The sequence below is a fragment of the Tympanuchus pallidicinctus genome, unplaced genomic scaffold (assembly GCF_026119805.1).
Source record: "Tympanuchus pallidicinctus isolate F22 unplaced genomic scaffold, pur_lepc_1.0 scaffold4, whole genome shotgun sequence".
Classification (NCBI taxonomy): domain Eukaryota; kingdom Metazoa; phylum Chordata; class Aves; order Galliformes; family Phasianidae; genus Tympanuchus; species Tympanuchus pallidicinctus.
The window spans coordinates 42,410,730-42,426,272 of NW_026294758.1; the positions used below are offsets into that span (position 1 = coordinate 42,410,730).

A 15,543-nucleotide genomic window follows, 5' to 3' on the forward strand; every position below is an offset into this window, starting at 1 on the left:
GTGTGTTATCTTGCATTCTGGTATTAAGTAAAATAGTTATTTTCACCTCAGATCATTGCTGCTGTTTTGTTTTAGGCCCATCTCTCTATTTTTTTCCCTTAACCCTTTCTGGGGCTCAGATCCATGGCTCACTCCATCCGCTTAGTCACAGAACCAGGCCACACCAGCCCATAAACCATTGACAAGTATATAAATGGGACCTACAAGGTGGAGGACTCTTCATCAGAAATAGTAGCAACAAGAAAAGGGTACGAGTTACAAATGAAAAGAGAACAAATTTAGGATTAGACATCAGGAAGAAATTCTTCACTATTTAGGTGGTGAGGCATTGGAATAAGTTGCCTAGAGAAGTTGTGCATGCCACGTTCTTTGTGGTGCTCAAAGCCAGACTGGATGGGCCTTTGGGCATCCTGGTCTCTGAAAGAAGTCCCCACCCATTGCAGGGCAGCTAGATCTAGGTGATCTTTTAAGTCCCTTCCAGCTCAAGCCATTCTGTGATTCTATAACCCAAGGCAAGGTAAGCCAGTGAGAAAATGCTTACCCTTTACAAGGAATCTTAGTGTTGCTCAAGTTCAGTCCAGTCAAAAGAAGCCTCAGAAAGAACAGGGAGAAAAAAAAAAAAAACAAAGGAGGAAATATTGACAAGGGCTATAGGACAGAAGAGCTCATTTGTGTCCAGTCCAAGCCAGATAAGGTCACATCTAAGCACTGAAGAGCTGTAGAATCATAGAACCACCAAGGTTGGAAAAGACCGCCAAGATCATCTAGCCCAACCATCCACCTATCACCCATAGTACTCACTAAATCATATCCTCAACACAATATCCAAAGGCTCCTTGAACACCTCCAAGGTTGGTTATTCCACCACCTCCCTGGGCAGCCCATTCCACTGCCTGACCACCCTTTCTGAAAAGCAGTATTTCCTAACTTCCAGCCTGAATCTCCCCTAGTGCAGCTTGAAGCCATTCCCTCTAGTCCTATCACCAGTTACAAGAGAGAAGAGGCCGACCCCCAGCTCATTACAACCTCCCTTCAGGTAGTTATAGAGAGCAATAAGGTCTCCCCTGAGCCTTCTCCAGAAGCGGCTCCTTCAGCCACTCCTCATAATGCCTGTGCTCCTCACCCCTCACCAGCTTTGCCTTCTTTGCCTTTTTTGAACAGGCTTCAGGGTCTCGATGTCTTGCAGCAAGGGGCCCAAAACTGGACACAAGCGAGGGTCCAAAAACTGGAGATGCAACCTCACCACAGCTGAGTACAGGAGGACAGAAGGCTTCAAATGGCAAAGAAAATAAGCAGAAAGTTACAGACAGCAAAGGAACTGAGAAACAGCTTCATAACTATTGTACTTTTTTGGCAGGAATTGCAGAGGAAAAGAAAAAATCTGGGGAATTTCAAACAATTCAAACAGACTGCTAAGTATAGTTTCTTTCTGATGGTGAAAGAAACTAATACACTGACTTGAAAGAAAAATTCTGTGAAATCTCTTATCCCTGTTTTTGCCCTTCATTTCTCTCATCACAAAACAAAGCAGTCTGTTTGGTGAGGGGGAATCAGGGTGAGTACGCTGTGATTCCTCCAGTGGCAGAATGGAATCCTATGGAATCCCTAAGGAATCCTATCTCCCAGACCATGCCAGGAGATCACTACTTTGGGCCCAGTTTTACTCCATTCCTGCCTCTCTTCAACTGTTCCATCCAGGTCCCTCACCCATCTCTCTCCTCCTGTTCTGGCTCTTTTTGTTTGTTTGTTTGCTTACTCTTACGCTTTACCACCCTTCCTGATCCATGTTTCTAGAGGTGCCACAGGCTCACTGATGGGCACACTGTCACAGTGGGTGAGTAGGTTCACCTGATGTGGGGTTAACTACAACTGATCTCCTCCTGCAAGGTTCAGCCATGGCCCCATGTCCACCACCCACTGCCAGTTACACAATGGAGCTGCCAATAAACACAGCTTTTTCTACATCACAGGGTACTACAGAATGAGATTTTAAGTATGTTTAAGTGTACAAACACCTACTACTCACATCTAAATCAGAATAGACTCAAAATTGGCATGTAAACTAGCAAAATGGGCATCTAAAGACAGTCTCCTTTAAGTAAGAAAACAACAGTTCAGGCTTGAGATTCCCAAAGAATGTTTTGCTACATCTTTTATTCTCCAAAGGATTAAAAAATTCAGTTTTCCAATTATCTCAGAAACGCCTGGCACTTTCAAGCATTTCCAAGTTTCTAACTCTCCTACAGAGACTTGGAAGACATGTTCTACATGAGAAGCAATCCGAGATCTTCACTGAAAAAAAATCTAAGATTCAAACTCAAATACACCTCCTCTACTAGATTATAAGGTATTATATTTACTTCAGTAACTAGACATTGACCTCCAAGTGAGGTAAGAAATTTCACATACACTGTTGAGAATAATCAAGGAAATAAGAGTTTCTGAATATAGACTAGCTACTAGACTGGTAGTAAGTGGCCAATTTTTATTTAGACATTTTTTTCCTGCTAATCTGTGACTACTGTCATATTCCCACAGAACAGATTAACTTTGCACCATATATATGTTTCATTACCTATAAAAAATGAAGCAAGGAGGAAGAATGGGAACTAGACAAGAATGATGAAAATGATGCTTTTGAAGAGGTGAAATACAAAAGAAATGCTAGAAAAATAAGTTGTTGGAAATAGTACAAATGAACAGCAATATATATATATATATATATATATATATATATATATATATGTATCTAATTATGGGGAGGAAGAACTGCTCTACACTACTATCCAGTGTGGGTTAAACGTGGATTAACCATGATTAAAATTCTGTACAAGGACAGCAGTTAAAAAGGGAACAACAGAATGCATGGAGGGAAAAGGAAAAAAAAAAAAAACAAAATGAAAGGCTTAGAAGTTTAACTCATGCATGAGCCACCAAGCATAAGACTTACAAAAACAGATGTCTAAGAGATGGGAAAGAGAGATCCAACAAAATGCAGCAATAAGTGGTGAACTTAATTAACCTACTGGAACTCAGTTCCCTTCTTGACCTGAAAGAGACTTTACCATTTTTCAGCATTTGCTTTTTTGAAACTTACCTTGCAGCTCTGCAAGCTTGCTTCTTGCATCACTTAACTCTTCTTCTACGGTATGTATTCTCAAACGGGCATCTTTTTTGGCAACTGCCAATTCATATTCCAGCCTTTGTCGAATTGCCTCTCCTTTCTCAAATTCAGATCGTAATTTGACAATCTGGATTTCATAGTCACGCAGCTACAAAATAAATTTGTTTCAGAAAACTGGCAAGAATGCTCTCTTAAAGAAACAGCATATTACAGAAATACATCTAAGGAATATTTTAGAAAAAGAACTTCAACTGCATTTGCAGCTACTTACTCATTCGCACGTACCTGAACTTGAAATCTATTCTTGCAAAAGACAAAATTTGTGTAAATGAGTACTGATTATTCCTGTTGTTTTATATAGTCAAACTATTCATATGTCTGGACTGAGTTCAGGTATTTCAAAAATACTCTTTCCATTTACGAAAACAATTCTATCATAAGAAAATAAAAGCTGTAATATTAGCATGTTCATGTACCTTAAAGGCAAAAACTGCAGCGACCAGAACATTGTGTTCAACTAGTGAATTTATATTAACTTTCTCCAAATTTAACACTTGAAAGACAGTCTAGTATCCTTCATGACTATCAGACATCTAGTAACTGACAGGGATGCAGGATGAACAAAGTTTAGTCCAATATAATTATTCAGTAGTCAAGCAGAATACAGCTAAACTTAATAAATTAAGAATGAAAAATCCTTTAAAAAGTAATTTCATCTCGATTAAGGAATGCAGTCCAGTCATCGCTACTGAAACCTGTGTCTAGAAAATAAAATCCAAGTTATTTCATTACAGGAACATGGAGAATAAATGCAGTCAGAACACCTACAGAGTTTGACTTCAATAACAGTGGTTGTAGCTAACTTGAGCACTTCCATTATCTGTGAACATCTGGCACAGAAGTATCCCAGGTAGTTCAACTGCTTGAAAAGTAACCCAACTTTGTGGTTCCAGTACAACATGACACAGCACTAGAATTCTGTTGCACACACTAAGTTTACTCTGAATTTAAAAGGTTACTCTTCAAATTTTTTAACTCCTGGGACCCATTTTTACAGAACAGACCCACAGCCAATGGGACAGCAGGGAAAGAATGCCACACAAGACCAACTTACTGCAGGAGAGATAGCCACCATTTAATTTGTATGCAGACTCCAATAATGAACAGATGTAAAAAGCAAGTTTGGTGTAATGACTAGATTTTGCACCAAGAATGAATGAGTAACTGCACCAACCACCCATAGCAAACTCTAAGACTAGAACTGCTATCCAGAGAGGTAATTTCTCTGCACAAGCACAAGTCTAAAGCAGCACATCACCTGTCATATTGGCTTTAGCAAGAGTGTTAAGTATCCCAACAGCAAAAAGTCCAAATTGATTACTGATACAGCTGTACTCAGTGCTCACCCTCCCTTACGTATGTGAGTGCAAAAAATGAATACTCTGGATAAATTCTTAACACTTCAATACTAATTTGTCACAGCACTGTGAGGAAAAATCTTTAAGTTGGCATCTTCATTACGCTAAGTATTTCCCTACGCATGGAGTCTCCATTAAAGAGCTCTAAATTTTTGACAAATGTCATGATAGTTGTGCTTTTGCAATAAATTACGCAAAATTACAAATCTGAACTAAGATAAGACATTGGAAGACCATTAAAAGACGTCCCATCTGGATGTGATGCACACACACAAAAATGATGTACTAGATTTATGAATTCTGCAGAATTAAAACAATGCTCTAATATTATGGCAAAAAAAATTATATATAAGAAATATATATCATATGTATATACACCACACACACGTAAAACTAAATAGAGCCCTTTCATCAGCATAAACAAGCTATGATTTGTATCTACTTGTGCCATTGGGCAATTCTGTCTAACAAGACCCTGGTAGAGGCAAGTACTTTCCGTGAAGTGACTTCAACTATTAGCAATGACAGTGGAGCTGCTATCAGTCCCTATGAATAGCTGTAAGAGGTCTGTACTGTGACATCTTTGACACTGCTTTTCTTTTTTGGCTAATGACAGCATTTTTGACAGATCATGTAAGAAAATAATGAAACACATTCACACTTCTTATAGGACTCAAATGAAAGAGAACAAAAAAACCTTACTTCTTGATTGTGTTTAATGATTATGTCTATTTTTTCTTCTTTGGCTTGACAGAGTTTCCTTTTCAGATCTTCAGCAATGTCCAATTCTGATGCACTGCTATTCTGTAGTGACTGTGACCCACTCTTGGCACTACATAAGCTGCAAAGCATGAATATTTCCAAAATGCATGAATAGTACTTACAAATGTTAACACTCCCTTCTTTAAATGGCTAGATTCTGAGGAAAAAAAAATGCAAAGCATTCACTTACATAAAATTATGCCATGTATTTACTACCCAACTATTACTTTTAGAAAAAAAGAGTTAGATTTAACTGCTCATGCAAGATATAAGATGTAGCTGCAGGCATTCAGAAGAGAGACACTGACTGAATTTCCTAGAGTTGATGTTAAAATAATCATTATTTTATTATTTTTCATTCTCTTATTTCAGTTCAATAAACTTTCAGGACATCTTCAATACATCAATACACCTCTCTTTTGTCTCCTGCAGTAAGGCTCTTTTAAAATAAAAGCAAACACATGAATTACTATGTCAAGACCACCTCTGCCACAGAACAAATGCAGACCTTTAGAACTAAAATAATCTTTAAATGTTTTTCAAATATGTATACACTTACTTTAAATATATAAGCAATTGATTATGAACAACACAAATTGAAGGTCCAATCTTTTAAAATGCCCGGCACATTCATTTCAATTAGAATCTCAAATAAAACTGAAACTACAACTAATAAGATGGGCCTTGTGGACCACAAATAATAATAAAATAATAAAAACAAGCACTTACATGTAGAATGGATATTTAGTATAAAAATGATCATTTAATTAACTTGTTTGATAATCTCATATGCAATTACTGCTATTCAAGTTGGCCATACTTTAAGTTATTTCAAGCGTTAAAAGTCATTTTTTGCACGCACACATGTAAAAAAGTTGACATTAGCTACTCCACATGAAAGCAAAAGTTGTCAGGATCACAAAGAAATATACAGCCCAAAGAAACATGACTACATTAACCACAGAATAGTCAGTTTCCAACAGACTTAAAAACAATAGAACGCTTATCTTTGTTTAACGAGTCCTAAATATTAATTACAGAAGTAACAGAATTTATTACTATTTAATTATTTGTTGGTTAGGGTTTGAGGACTTTTGTTTTTTTAACTAGAGTCTAAGTTTTTATAGTGGACAATTTTCTGCGAATGAGAACCCTATGTGTTAATACGTATAGCTGAAATTTTTTCAAAAGACAAGAATGATATGAAAGCCAGGGAATGTAACACAACTTTTTAACTATTAATTGTAATGACATCACTAAAAAGAGAATGACATTTTATTTTTTAGCACAGGTCCAAAGATGTTTTATCAGACAATTAGCAAGTCTATATCCACTTTATATATCAATATGAAGACCTACGTAAGGTAAGTCTTTTTTCACTTTAAAACAAGACGAAGTTAATGTCAGTGTTTTACAGGCTGGTTTGGACCGATTCTGTGACATTGGGGGGGGTTGGAGGGGGGCTGATCCACAGACCCACAGTCTGGGAAAGGAAAAAGGGAAAAAAAGGAAAAGGGTAAAGAGATGGGCTAAAAACAAAACAGCAGCAACAATCTGAGGAGAAATAAACTAATTTACTAAATAAGATACTGGAATGCAAGATAACACACTATGATACAATACAATATAATTAGAATTGGAAGTAGTAAATCAAGTTAAATGAGAGAGAGCATCCAAAAACTAAAGGCCTTACTCTAATGCTGAGGCAGGCAAGATGACTGGGACTAGAGATGAGCTGGGGAGGGCAAGGGATCAACAAACAGTTATTATCCTTCCCTTGGAGTGGAAACAACAACAGAACAACAAACAGTTCTCTGGGGTAGGCAGTTGTTCTTTTTTGGGACAGGTAACCAGACCTGGAGCATTAACTCTTTAACTCCCAGTGCACTACATGATGTTATGATGTGGAATACCAATAACCAAAAATCATGAAATGACACCTATGAAATCAAAATAACTGTATGTTACCAGTAATTGTTCCACATGCTGCCATTTCTTTAACACATTTTGTACATTCAATAAATGTAGGAGATCAGGACCATTAAAACTTGCATGTACTTAGAGAAAATGCCAGGCACATTACTAGCTTTCTGGTAAGGTGGCAGAAAGAATTACTGTTATTTTAGAATCATAGAATCATAGAATCACTAAGGTTGGAAAAGACCTAAAAGATCATCCAGTCCAACCGGTCACCTATTCCCAACAGCTCCGACTAAACCATGTCCCTCAACACAACATCCAGCCTTTCCTTGAACACCCCCAGGGTCGGTGACTCCACCACCTCCCTGGGCATCCATTCCAGTGCCTGACCACCCTTTCTGAAAAGTAATACTTCCTCATGCCCAGCCTGAATCTCCCCTGCCGTAGCTTGAAACCATTCCCCCTGGTCCTATCACTAATGACACGAGAGAAGAGGCCGACCCCCAGCTCACTACAGCCTCCCTTCAGGAAGTTATAGAGAGCAGTGAGGTCTCCCCTGAGCCTCCTCTTCTCCAGGCTGAACATTCCCAGCTCCTTCAGCCTCTCCTCATATAGCCTGTGTTCCAGACCCCTCACCAGCTTTGTTGCCCTCCTTTGAACACGTTCCAGGGCCTCAATATCTTTCTTGCAGTGAGGGGCCCAAAACTGGACACAGTACTCGAGGTGCGGCCTCACCAGTGCTGAATACAGGGGAACAATCTCCTCTCTGCTCCTGCTTGCAACGCTGTTTCTGATGCAAGCCAGGATGCCATTGGCCTTCTTGGCCACCTGGGCACACTGTCGGCTCATGTTCAGCCGAGCATCAATCAATACCCCCAGGTCCATTTCCTCTACGCAGTCCTCCAGCCACACCGCCCCAAGCCTGTAGCGTCGCCTGGGGTTGTTGTGGCCGAAGTGCAGGACCCGGCATTTGGCCTTGTTGAAACTCATCCCATTGGCTTCAGCCCAGCTCTCCAGCCTGTCCAGATCCCTCTGTAGGGCCTCGCTACCCCCAGGCAGATCCACACTTCCAGCCAATTTGGTGTCATCTGCGAATTTACTGAGGGTGCACTCCATGCCCTCATCCAGGTCATCAATAAAGATATTGAAGAGGACAGGCCCCAGCACCCACCCCTGGGGAACTCATGACCGGTCACCAGCTGGATTTGACTCCATTCACCACCACTCTCTGAGCCCGGCCCTGCAGCCAGCTCCTTACCCAGCCAAGAGTGTATCCATCCAAGCCTCTGGCTGCCAGCTTCTGCAGGAGAATGCTGTGGGAGACAGTGTCAAAGGCTTTGCTGAAGTCTAGGTAGACCACATCAACAGCCTTTCCCTCATCCACCAGATGGGTCACTAGATCATAGAAGGAGATCAGGTTGGTCAAACAGGACCTGCCCTTCATGAACCCATGCTGGCTAGGCCTGATCCCCCGGTCACCCCGCACATGCCGCATGATCTCCCTCAAGACAATCTGCTCCATAACCTTCCCTGGCAACGAGGTCAGGCTAACAGGCCTGTAGTTCCCCGGATTCTCCTTACAACCTTTCTTGTTAACGGGAGTCACATCAGCAAGCCTCCAGTCTTCTGGGACCTCACCAGTCAACAAGGAGCGCTGACAGATGATGGAAAGCAGCTCGGCTGTCACCTCCGCCAGTTCCCTCAGCACTCTCGAGTGGATCTCATCTGGCCCCATCGACTTGTGACAGTCCAGTTGGAGCAGTAGGTCTCTGACTGTTTCTTTCAGAATCACAGGGGGGTTAGTGTGCTCCCCAGCCGAGATTACCAGGTCAGAGAGAGGAGTATCCTGAGGATAACTGGTCTGACTTTTAAAGACAGACGTAAAGAAGGCATTCAGAACCTCCGCCTTTTCCTTATTCTCAGTGGTCACATTCCCAGCCTCATGCAGCAAAGATATTCTCCTTTGTCCTCCTCTTACTGTTAATGTATTTATAAAAGAGTTTCTTATTCCTTTTCGCCCCAACGGCCAGGTTAAATTCAAGCTGGGCTTTTGCCTTTGTGATTTCACCTCTACACATCCTAACGACTTCCTCATATTCATTCTGAGTGGCCTGTCCCTCTTTCCACAGGCGGTAGGTTCTCTTTTTCTCCCGGAGCCTCAAGAATAGCTCCCTATTCATCCACGCCATTCTTCTTCCCCAACGGCTCATTTTGCAGCTCTGGGGGACTGCCTGCTCCTGCGCCCTTAAGACTTCCTTCTTGAGAAGGAAGTTTTAAATAACTCTTAGCTATGGCAGCAAGACGAAGTGGTAAATCAAGCAGGAAACAAAAGAGATCTGAATGCTGTGCACTTCCAGAAGCTGTGTAAGAGCTTGTTTGTGGACATCACATAAATGTCCAAAGACTTCTCCTTTGCAACCCCTTCCCCACAGCTGTATAAAAGACAGAAGAAAGCAAGATAGAACATCTTATTCAGAGGTGAAACGACAACCAGCCTCAACAAAACACAGCTATAAAAAGGCCAGGTGTCAAAGGTAACAAAGTATAGACTAGAAAGGAAAAAAAATAATCTAGAGTGTCTCTTTGTCCACTCTCCCCAGCCTTCAAATCAGCAACAGGTATGGGAAGAATTTAAGATTTTGTTAAGTTTTGGGGTTGGAGAAGGCAGGAGTCATGGTTTGCACCCACCAGCATTATTTTCCTTCTTAAAAACTGCTAATTATGTACTAATTGACCAGAGAAGTCAACAGAAATAAGCACAATGGAGAAAACTATGAAATAAATGTGTGGCTTTGTGTGATTTAATGTTATAAATACTGGAATCAGTAGAAGAAGAGCAAACACAAGAAGTAAGATATTGGGGACATTCCAGAAATTCTGTGTTGGCCTAGGATTTCATTAAAATGAAAGGGTGACTACTGAAAAAGAAGCAGTATATTCTTCTTTTGAACAGTATTTTCTGTATAACCTCTAAAGCTCACAATGGCATTACTGAAAAACTAATAATACGGAGCTGAAAACACTATTTTTGTTCTCAGCATAAAATCAAATTGAATCAGCTGTTTCAAACAAAAAAAAAAAAGATTGTTACATTAACAGTTTCATTTTTCTATCTGTCTGCTTGAATATCTGCAAATACAACAGAGATCGGCCTCCAGAAATCCCATTCTTGTGATATTTTATTTAACCTCCACGGAATCACGAGCATATGCAGCATATTACAGACATTTCATGCCACCTGTTGAGAAAGGGCTACAAGGATAATTAGGGGCCTGCAACATCTCCTGTACGAGGAAGAGAGACTTGAGACTGTTCAGTCTCAAAAAGAGAAGGCTGAGAAGCGATCCCAATACAGTTTATAAATATCTTATGTGGGGGAGTCAAATCAATGGGGGTGGACTCAAGGAAGAACTTCTCTACTGTAAGAGTGACAAAGCACTGCAATGAGCTGCACAGAGAGGTTGTGGAATTTCCCCCTCTGGAGATATTTTAGACTGTCTGGACACTTTCCCATGCGACCTGCTATAGGGAACCTGCTTTTAGCAAGGGCAGGGTTGAATACAAATCTCAAAACGACCCTTCTGACCTTTATAATTCTGTGAGATTCTTCCTTCTATATTCACAGAATCACAGAATTGTAGGGGTTGGAAGGGACCTCTAGAGATCATCGAGTCCAACCCCACATGAAGTGCAAACGTGTTACAATATAAAGCTGAGGGAAGCTTAAATCAAAGACAAAAATCACACAAAATATCCCTAGGAAGTGTTACAGTATGTATGATTGGAACAAGAATTCAGAGAAAGCTTTTTATTTCTGCTGTCTTATATTAATAGTTCATTAATAAGTGCTTTTGAAAAAAAAAACATGTATTTTATCAACTACAACTTTTATGAAAGGCACTGCCTTTAGAAGTATTTTGAAGTTTCTTAGCAACAGAAGTGAAACAACTTTTGAGTTCTACCCTGTAAAGTGACCCTCTAACTCAAAAGCTTTAAGCTCATACTTATTTACTAAGCCAGCTAGTTACAGTGCACAAAGAACATGACAGAAAAAGGTTTTTCACCATCCTTCCATCTATGTGTAGCAGAAAGCGTATAGAAACAGAGAGAATTTGTCTTACGTTCCACTTATCAATGCAATCCTCAAAATTCCCCTACCTGAGGAAGTGGTCCACAGTATGACTGCCTATCTCAAGTTTATATTCAAGCATTTTTGTTCTTTCTGCCTATGTGTGAGTAAGACTTAAACCCGACCTCTTCAACCTCAGCTAATATAGAATCATTCTGGCATTTCATATCAGTGCCCCAGACACGAGACAGGAACTCCCTTTTTATGCAAGTTATGTCTTCTGCAATCAAAGAAGAATTCCTGTACATCAGATAGCCATTACAAATCTCTTTAGACAACTAAACCTCTTCATATAATGACTATAATGGCATGACACAGCTTTAATGCATCATATCTGCTTCTTCTGACTTATACAGTCTCAGGGATTGAGAACGTTACCCACAGAAAGCTGAACCATAGTACCAGACTAAGACGACTCAGAAGTAAAACTCACCGTTTAGCTTCATGATCAACATGGCTGACTGGAGAAGACAAATTCATTATGTCAGTCATTATGTCAGTAGCTTTTTAAGTCTGTGAGGTCCTTGGAATTAAGATCATCTTCAACAACAATATTTTTTTTTCTAAGTTTTAAGTTGAGAAGCTTCAAAGTTTCCTCTTTTCCATCAAATAAAGACATTAAAACCTGTAATACAGAGGCATAATTGTTTAGTTGGTTACATAAGCTGTCAAAACACTTTAATGAACAGCATTACTGCAGCACCATCTTAACAATTACCATCAATTGCAATTCGACAACTGTTTTATTCAGTAAACATCTGCACTATCAGTCCTCTGAGCCTGAAAGGTTTAGATTAAAACAAAATTGTAGAAAATCCACTATCAGTTTTCAGATAGATGCCAACACAAAATGCGTTGTCTGCACAGATTGTACCTGTCACCACAGCCTTCACTCTTAAGAGGATTGCAAACTTGATTTCTCTTCAAAATTATTCTAGGGGAGATTAACACTGCATTTTGTTGGACTTTGTTTTGGAGATTTGCCCGTTTGCTTTTTATTTTCTTTTTTTTCTTTTAAGTCAATAATCAAGTGTCAGTGCAGAGAACGACACAACTCGCCTTCTATTTCATAGATCTGCTACTTCTTACTCAACAGTATTTCTCCTGCAGGAGATGCATCAGCAATATCAGAGAGCACAAAGGAGGAGAACCAAACTCTTTACTATAAATTTCATAATTCAGTATCTACAATAGGAAAAAAAAAAATCAGTATCAATTGCATTTTTATGACACAGACTGTGTATACATATATCTATATCTACACACATATGCACACATGTGTATCTATCTATCTATCCATATATTTACTTCAGGCTGAGTAGCAAACATAATTTATGAGCTCCTTAAATCAGTTACGACGAGCACGCAAGAGGAACACACAACATTCCGCACTCAGGTTAACGAGGCAAGGAACTCCGCAGCTCAGCTCCCCGGCACAAGGCACTCCTCCGTGGCTGCCCCCGCTAGCAGCACGCAGCGTTTCCCTGCTGACACGCGCACCCGTACCGCAGCTCCAACAGGCCGTGGCCGACAGACCCTCACCGCGACGGACTCAAAGCCAACAAGAAACGCCCCAAAGGGTTCGGTCGAACGCGACCGCCACGCGAGATGTCCCGGGACCGTGGCCGCCGCCCGCTCTCTCGCCCGCCTCCAGGCCGGCCGCCGCCAAGCTGAACGCCAGCCCGGAGCGGCGCCGCACCGCAGAGAAGCCCCGTTCCGCCGTACCCGATCCGGCCCGCCCTAGCTCATCTCGTACCCTCGCACCTCTCCGGGCCGCTCGGCGGTTAGAGTCCGGTTAGAAGAACGCGGCCCCGCCCGCCCCGCGCGCCCGCGCGCCGGGACTCCCCGATTGCCGCTTCCTGTTGCCGCGGCTCCGCCCGAGTCTGGAACGCAGTGCGTGGAAACGCTGTGCCCGGGCAACGCCGGCGCGAGGCGGGAGGGAGCCGCGCATGCTCCCCCTCGAGCTCGCGCCCCCGCCGCCCTCAGGCGAGTCGGGCGCTGGCTGCGGCGCGGTTGCAGTGCCCGCTTCCCGCCGAGGCGGACGAACCTGAAATGGCAAAGTGATGGATATCTAAAGCACCTTCCTAGTTCCTTGCTCCCACAATCTTAATGTGTATCCACTTACAAGCTTGCTCTGGTAGCAAGGAATTAGAAGAGTGCTTTGGATATATATTATTTCCCTATTTATGTGACTTGAATTTCCACGGACCAGGGGAAGTCTGGGTCCCGCTGAGCAAGATTGTATTGGAGCTTTCCCATTCCTCAGTCCTCTAACAGAATGTTGACCTGCATCTGAAGAAAACATGAATTCTATGAAAAATGTATCATGATGTCCACAGATTACCAGACAATCTGAATGGAGTACATAACCCACAGAAGACCTGATTAATCTTGAAAAACAGATAGTCCAAATATGGGCAGATTACTGGAGAATACACAGCGCAAGCTGTCACAGTCACAATTTTCCTCACATTTGTGTGGAACTTCCTGTGCTCCAGTTAATGCCTGCTGCCCCTGATTCTGTGTCTAAAAAAGCCTGGTCCCATCCTCTTGAAATCCTCCCTTCAGATACTTGTGTGTGTTGCTGACATCCACTCTCAGTCTTCTCCAGAGTCTTAGAATCACATAATCATTAAAGTGGAAAAAAACCTCAAAGATCATCTAGTCCAACCATCAGCCCATAACCACCACTCCCACTAAACCATCTTGCTGGGTGCTGATTCACGTTGCAGCTTGACATTTCCTCCCAGTTTGTTGTCAACTTCCTGAGGGTGGACTCAATCTCTTTATCTGGCTTATCAATGAAGATATTAAGTGGGACTGGCCCCAGTACTAACCCCTGAGGATCACCACTAGTGACCAGCTGCCAGCTGGATTTAACTCAGTTCACCACCACTCTCTGGGCTTGACCATGCAGCCAGTTTTTCACCTGTGAACAGAAAACATGTCAAGCCATGAGCTACCAGCTTCTCCAGGAGAATGCTGTGGGAGACAGTCAGATGTTGAACAGGCCCAGGTCTCTCAGTATTTCCTCAGAAGAGAAACGATCTGGGAACCTGATTATCTTTGTGGCCTTTTGCTGGACTCTCTTCAGTAGTTCCCTGTCTTGAATGGATGAGCTCAAGAATAGACACAGTACTCCCGATATGGCCTCAGAACAAGTCACTGAAGAGGCAACATAGATCAGTGGATAGGGCATAGAATGGGCTCCCTCAATCTGCTGGCCACATTCTTTCTAAGAACATGACCGTCTTGGTTACCAGAGCAAACTGATCATTCATGGTCAACCTGTGTCCACCAGGACAACTAGGTCCTCCACAGAACTCCTTTTCATGATATTCTAGCAAACCACCAGATTGGTCAAGAATGATTTCCTCTTGGTGAATACATGATGACTGCTCCTGATAATTCTCTTTTCTTGCACTTGCTTGGAGATAGCATCCAAAATAAGTTGTTCCATCAACTTCCCAGGGATGGAGGTGAGGCTGCCTGGCCTGTAGTTTCCCAGGTCCTTCTTGCTTTTTTAGAAGACTGGAGTGACACTGGCTTTCCTCCAGTCCTCAGGCACCTCTCTTGTTCCCCATGACTATCAGAGATGATAGAGAGTGGAACCACTCCATCACTTTTGCTTGCTCTATCAGTATGCATGTGTGCATCCTGTCAGGGCCCATAGATTTGTGTGTATCCAGTTTGCCTAGATAATCTCTGATCAGATCTTCTTCCACCAAAGGGAATTCTTTCTTTCCTCACACTCTCTTATCTCCAGAGTCTGGGGTTCCTGCAGGGCCGTCTTAGCAGTAAACACTGAAGAAAAAAAGGCATTCAGTAGCTCCACCTTCTTGGAATCCTGCATTACCAGGGTACTCACTTCATTCGGTGGCAGGCCCAGCTTTTCCCTAGTCTTTATTTTGACCTCCCTTACCAGATTTGATTTCATGTGGGCTGAAGCCTTCCTTGTTACATTCCAGGTAGTCCTAGTACAGCACTCCTGTATTCCTTCCAAGTAGGCAGACTGTCTTTCCACAGTCCATAAACTTCCTTCTCCCACAATCACAGTCTAGAACATGTCACTGAAGAAACTACATAGACCAATGGATAGCGCACAGAATGGGCTTACAAACACAGTTATCCTCATTACAATTCTTATAGAAAGGATTCCATCACTTTACTGTAGTCTATGTTAATCTTAA

General features: G+C 41.8%; 1 protein-coding gene across 8 annotated transcripts in view; it reads right to left on the reverse strand.

Annotated features, from left to right (window-relative positions):
• CCDC171 (coiled-coil domain containing 171) overlaps positions 1-13,272 on the reverse strand; it is a 142,988-nt gene extending 129,716 nt beyond the window's left edge. For 2 of the 8 annotated variants that reach the window (XM_052701109.1, XM_052701104.1), the window contains exons 1-4: positions 13,110-13,271; positions 11,787-11,978; positions 5,245-5,383; positions 3,098-3,272 (exon numbers count right to left, since the gene is read on the reverse strand). In XM_052701109.1, the coding sequence (XP_052557069.1) occupies positions 3,098-3,272; positions 5,245-5,383; positions 11,787-11,845 (373 nt within the window). In that variant the 5' untranslated portion in view covers positions 11,846-11,978; positions 13,110-13,271. Of the gene's footprint in view, positions 1-3,097; positions 3,273-5,244; positions 5,384-11,786; positions 11,979-12,859; positions 12,939-13,078 lie in introns of those variants that run through there. The other 6 variants (XM_052701110.1, XM_052701105.1, XM_052701107.1 and 3 more) reach the window with 6 other exon arrangements.
• Between the last annotated feature and the right edge of the window lie 2,271 nt (positions 13,273-15,543).